General features: G+C 47.4%; 1 protein-coding gene across 1 annotated transcript in view; it reads left to right on the forward strand.

Annotated features, from left to right (window-relative positions):
- Positions 1-1374: 1374 nt before the first annotated feature.
- Positions 1375-6121, forward strand: part of SF3A3 (splicing factor 3a, subunit 3, 60kDa) — a 39381-nt gene continuing 34634 nt past the window's right edge. Inside the window, exons 1-3 of the mRNA XM_011955275.1 lie at positions 1375-1848; positions 4714-5440; positions 5744-5791. Of these exons, the coding sequence (XP_011810665.1) occupies positions 5345-5440; positions 5744-5791 (144 nt within the window). The 5' untranslated portion in view covers positions 1375-1848; positions 4714-5344. The remainder of the gene's footprint in view (positions 1849-4713; positions 5441-5743; positions 5792-6121) is intronic.

Consider the following 6121-nt stretch of genomic DNA (forward strand, 5'->3'; position numbering starts at 1 on the left):
CCCTCCGGCCCGGCGGAAACCGCGAGATTGTATGTATCGCGTATTAAATCCTCCCCAAAGTCCTGTGGGCGGGCATTATTACTGCCATTACACAGAGATGGAGACGCGCGCAGTCAGCTGCCCGAAGTCACATAGGTAGTCACTGGTAGATCCTGGGCTCCAATCGCTTTCTGAAGCTGTGGTTGACATTTTCCTTTTTCTTTTCTTTTTTTTTTTTAATTTTACTTTAAGTTCCAGGACACGTGTGCAGAACGAGCAGGTTTGTTACATAAGTATACATGTGCACGGTGGTTTGCTGCACCTATTGACCCGCCCTCTAAGTTCCCTCCCGGACATTTTCTTTTTGTTTTTTTGAGACGGAGTTTCTCACTTGTCACCCAGGCTGGAGTGCAGTGGCGCGATCTCGGCTCACCGCAACGTCCGTCTCCTAGGTTCAAGTAATTCTCTCCTGCCTCAGCCTCCCTAGTAGCTGGTTTTACAGGCATGTGCCACCATACCCTGCTAATTTTGTATTTTTAGTAGATGGGGTTTTATCATGTTGGCCAGGCGGGTCTGCAACTCCTGAGCTTAAGTGATCCACCCGCCTTGGCCTCCCAAAGTGCTGGAATTATAGGCGTGAGCCACCACGCCCGACCCAGGGTTGTTTTTGTAAACATTTTTAGTAGAGACAGGGTTTCTCCATGTTGGTCAGGCTGGTCTCGAACTCCCGACATCAGGTGATCCGCCCACCTTCGGCCTCCCAAAGTGCTGGGATTACAGGCGTGAGCCACCGCGCCCACCCTCCCGGACATTTTCAAGAAACCTTTACGAATGCCTACCACGTGTGTTTATACTTAATAATTACCATATACGCTTACGGTTTTGTTTCTCTCTCCCACCAGCCTAAATAAGGACTGAGATCCTGCCTGCCTTGTACCCTCCTGGTTCTCAGCTCCTGGCACTTACTATGTGTTCAATAAATACTTGTTGAGGAAGAGCAATCCAAGTATAGAAAACAGCTGGTGCAAAGGCCTGGAGGTCTGAGAACATATGGTGCTTTGGGGAAGTAGCAAGTAATTCCATTTGGAGGAAGTGCCAGGAGAGTAAAATGGCAGGCAGAGCCCAGGTCCTTAAAAGCTGAATGCCAAGTTGCACAGACCTCATCCTGCAGGAAATGCAGCCTATGGAACTGTTTAAGCAGGGGCCTGGGATGAGCGGAGTGGTAGAAAGATCATGCTGGCTGCAGCATGAATAATGGAGTGGAGGGGTAAGATGAGCAGGCTGGTTTGGAGCCTAGTGTGGTGGTCCAGGTGAGACATCTTGCAGCAGGTAGCAGCTCGAATGGAAAAGGCAGGACTTACTGCCTGCAGTGGGGATGGAGAAACATTTAGGGGCAGGAAGGCATCAGGTTTGAGACAGAGTGACTGGAGGATGGTGGTGGTAAGGCGGTCCACCCACCTCACAGGAAGTGAGAGATGTACAGCTACAAAACTGTTTGATTTATTTCAATACAAACATTTTTCAGACTTAACATCTTAGAAACCGAGACATATAATCAAGGCCAGGCGCAGTGGCTCACGCCTCCCAGCACTTTGGGAGGCCGAGGCGGGTGGATCACCTGAGGTCAGGAGTTTGAGACCAGCCTGGACAACATGGTGAAGCCCCACCTCTTCTAAAAATACAAAAATTAGCTGGGCGTGGTGGTGGGCACCTGTAATCCCAGCCACTCCAGAGGTTGAGGCAGGAGAATTACTTGAATCTGGAGGTGGAAGTTGCAGTGAGCCGATCGCGTCACTGCACTCTAGCCTGGAGGACAAGAGCAAAACTCCGTCTTAAAAAAAGAAGAAACCCAGACGTATAATCAAAGATGTGTCATTGTTTAATTGACAGTTTTTTCTCTCTTCCTTAGTAAAGCATAAAATAATACTGAGTTTTACATTTGATGGCATCTCATATTCAAGAAATACCGAAGTTTATACCCCCAAAAAACAAAACAAAACAAAAAATATTTGCTGAGTCTCCCCGCTCCATGAATGGAGATTTCTACTTTACCTCTTTCCTAATGTCCCAGGAAAAGCCCCAGATGAGTTGTGACTGGTTCCTTTCCCTAAGCTTGGCAGTCCTGCTTAAATTTCCGATATACAAATAAGATCCTCATAACACCTCCATGAGTGGGCAGAACACAGGTCATTATTTCAATTTTATATTTATTTGTTTATTTAGACAGAGTCTCACTCTATCGCCAGGCTGGAGTACAGTGGCGTGATATCGGCTCACTGCAACCTCCACCTCCTGGGTTCAAGTGATTCTCCTGTCTCAGCCTCCCAAGTAGCTGGGACTACAGGCATGCGCCACAACGCCCAGTTAATTTTTTTGTGTTTTTATTAGAGACGGGGGTTTCACCATGTTGGCCAGGATGGTCTCGATCTCCTGACCTTGTGATCTGCCACCTCGGCCTCCCAAAGTGCTGGGAATACAGGCGTGAGCCACCATGCCCAGCCTCCGTTTTTTCAAACATTTTTTTTTTCTTTTTTGAGATGGTGTCACCCAGGCTTGGAGTACAGTGGCACGATCATAGCTCACTATAACTTCAAACCCCTGGGCTCAAGTGATCCTCCTGCCTCAGCCTCCCACGTAGCTGGGAGTACAGGCAAGTGCCAGCAAGCCCAGCTAATTTTCTTATTTTTTTGTAGAGATGAGGTCTCGCTATGTTGCCCAGACTGTTCTAGAACTCGTGGCTTTAAGCGAAATTCCCAGCTTGGCCTCCCAAAGTGCTGGGATTACAGGCTTGAGCCACCGCGCCCGGCCCAAAACAAAACTTTAAATGTGGCTTTTGTTGCGTGGGGAAAAAAAAAAATTAACCAGGGTGGTGGCCCCCACATGTGGGCGCCACAGGGGTGGAGGCTGCAGTGAGCCATGATTATGCCACTGTACTCCAGCCTGGGGCAACAGAGAGAGACCCTATCAAAAAAAGAAAAAGAAAAAAGTGAACAATAGGTAAATTACTAATAATGTGATGTATTATGTCCTCATTCTTTTTTGTTAAACATAAATGTGCACATATGTATTTTCAGTTTTAAATTAATTTTTAAATTGAAAAAGTGTGTTTAAAAATAACTTTTCATGCCATGCTTGGGGTGTATACAAAGAGAAATCTCCCATATCAGATCTCCAAGGCTGTCTGCTCAGGAACAACCACTGTTTACTGTTACTTGGATATCCTTACAGAAATAATCTCTTTGCACATCTATTTTTATACACACTTGTGCATCTTTTTTCAGTTTGTGTGGCCATCTCTCCATATGAGTTCATATAGAGTTTTTAACAGTTTTATTGAAGTATAATTTATATACCATAAAATTCACACATTTTAACAGTACAATGCAATTAATTTTAATAAAGTGAATAGAGTTATGCAACTCCATTCAATCCAGTTTTAGAACATCACTGTCTGTCCAAAATGGATTCCTTGTGCGCATGTGTAATCACTTTCAATCTCTCCGCCGGTCACAAGCAACCACTCATATACTTTCTGCCTCCATAGATTTGCCTTTGTTAAATCAAGTTTAGCCTAAAGCTGCCTCCTTACATATTTTAAATTTAGCCTAAAGGTTTCTCTGTATATCGTGAACTATAACCTAAATGGAGTTGTAAACAGACCATAGCCTACCCTTTGCCAATCACTGAGTTTTGGCCAATCAAATGACAAACTATGCAAACCGTGTTCAAATAAGGCAAAGGCCAAGCTGTAACCGGTGTTTTTGGTTTGTTTTTTTTGTTTCGCAGGGGCTATGCTAATCTCTGTATGGTTCCAATTTTAGTATATGTGCTGCCATAGTGAGCACCAGTGTTTTTCTTTTAACACCGTTCTGGACATTTTATCTGAACATACACTGTTGTTTTTCTATCTGGCTTCTTTCACTTAGCATGATGCTTTCATGGTTCATCATTGTAGTAGTCATTTATTGCAGGATAATGTTCCATTGTACTGTATAGATATACCACACTTTATCCATTTGCCAGTTAATGGACTCTTGGGTTGCATCCAGTTTTTGTCTGTTATGAATAATGCTGCCGTGAACATGTGAACACATGGACATGTTTGCATTTCTCTACCTACAAGTGAAGATATATAGACACCATCTTTTTTTTTTTTTTTAAGGCTGTGTAGCATTTCACAGCTAGTCTTCCACTGCTTGGATGCACAGTATTTTATTTTATTTTACTTTTTTTGAGATGGAGTCTATCTCTGTCGCCCAGGCTGGAGTCCAGTGGCTTGATCTCAGCTCACTGCAATGTCTGCCTCCTGGGTTCAAGCGATTCTCCCACCTCAGCCTCCCGAGTAGCTGTGACTACAGGAGTGCGCCACCATGCCCAGCTAATTTTTTGTATTTTTAGTACAGATGGGGTTTCACCATGTTAGACAGGATGGTCTTGATCTCCTGACCTCATTGGATGCACAGTATTTTATTTAACATATTCCCTGCTGATAGACAAGTCGTTTCTACACGTGAATTTCTTTCTTCCTTTTTTTTTTCTTTTTTTTTTTTTTTTTTGAGACTGAGTCTCATTCTGTTGCCCAGGCTGGAGTGCAGCAGTGGCACGATCTCAGCTCACTGCAATCTCTGCTTCCCAGGTTCAAGAGATTCTCCTGCCTCAGCCTCCGGAGTAGCTGAGACTACAGGTGTGTGCCACCACGCCCGGCTAATTTTTGTTTGTTTGTTTTTAGTAAAGACGGGATTTCACCATGTTGGCCAGGCTGGTCTCGAACCCCTGACCTCAAATGATCCGCCCGCCTCGGCCTCCCAAAGTGCTGGATTACAGGCGTGAGCTTCCGCGCCCAGCCTCACATGTGAATTTCTTTAAAAACACCACCAGCAAAACCCCACTATTCTCATTTTACTGAGAAAGGTGCTGAGGTCCAGAGAAGGAGAAAAACGTTCTCATAATTTAGGCTGAAAGCTGCGTCCTCAAGTTCCGGTTTCCCATCTCCCATCCGGACTCCAACTGTTCGCGCAGTCCACACAGTGTACCTGCCCGCCCAGCCGACCCCCCAGCAAGCCCCAGGAAGCCGTCCGCTGAACCTCGGGCTCTTGGGTTTTCCTATGCCGCCTGGAGGTATCTGCAAACCTCTCGGCATCGCGCCACCACACCTCCCACCAGCAGGTGGCACTGTTGCCATCTCCATAACATAGACTGGCATTCCTTGTGGTGCTCATGTTTTCCTAAGTCCCCGGGCACTTCCGGCGCTCGCGGAACTTCGATGCAGCCGGATGCGCAACGTGGGGACTCTGGCGCGCCGGGCGGCAGGAGTTACTTCCGGCCGTGTAGGTGGTCTGAATTGGGAGGCTGCGGCTAAGGGAAGATGGAGACAATACTGGAGCAGCAGCGGCGCTATCATGAGGAGAAGGAACGGCTCATGGACGTCATGGCTAAAGAGATGCTCACTAAGAAGTCCACGGTGAGTGGGGCCTGAGCAGGGGCTGGGGCAGGGGCGTGGGCCTCAATCCCGTGTTTGACCTCTGAGAGCTTGCTTTGGCCCTCAGAGCCTCCCCGCACTCCGCCTCCTGCCTCCTCCGGGGCTCCCTCTCCGAGCTCCGGTCTTGGTAGCCTCCTCCCGGGGTCCAGAGCCCCAGAGGCGTTTCTTCCTCAGCTGCTAAAACCTGAGCGGGTAAAACCTGAGCGGGTAAGCTCCGCCCTCGGGCGGCCTTTTCTATTCCAGAACGCAAGCTAACGGCGTTTGTGTCACCGTTTGCTTTTTCAGCTCCGGGACCAGATCAATTCTGATCACCGCACTCGGGCCATGCAAGATGTGAGTGCCCAGCTGTCTGTCTCTCTGTGGGTTGGCGAGGGCGGGAAAAGAGAGGGGAAGTGAAGTGCGGGGTCTCCGCATGAGCACTGGCCAAAGGTAACCGGATTGGCCAGTCGCGGGCTCTCTGCCTGGACAGATGTCCACAGGCTGCCGAACGTAAGGGTGCTTCCTCAGTTCTCTGAATGGGGAACTCTTACGCATTCTTCATTAATCGGAAAGATGCCTTTTTTTTTTTCTTTTGAGACGTAGTCTCGTTCTGTTGCATTTTTAGTAGAGACGGAGTTTCACCATGTTGGTCAGGCTGGTCTCGAACTCCTGACCTCGTGATCC

This window comes from Colobus angolensis, unplaced genomic scaffold, assembly GCF_000951035.1.
Source record: "Colobus angolensis palliatus isolate OR3802 unplaced genomic scaffold, Cang.pa_1.0 Scaffold4, whole genome shotgun sequence".
NCBI classification, from domain to species: domain Eukaryota; kingdom Metazoa; phylum Chordata; class Mammalia; order Primates; family Cercopithecidae; genus Colobus; species Colobus angolensis.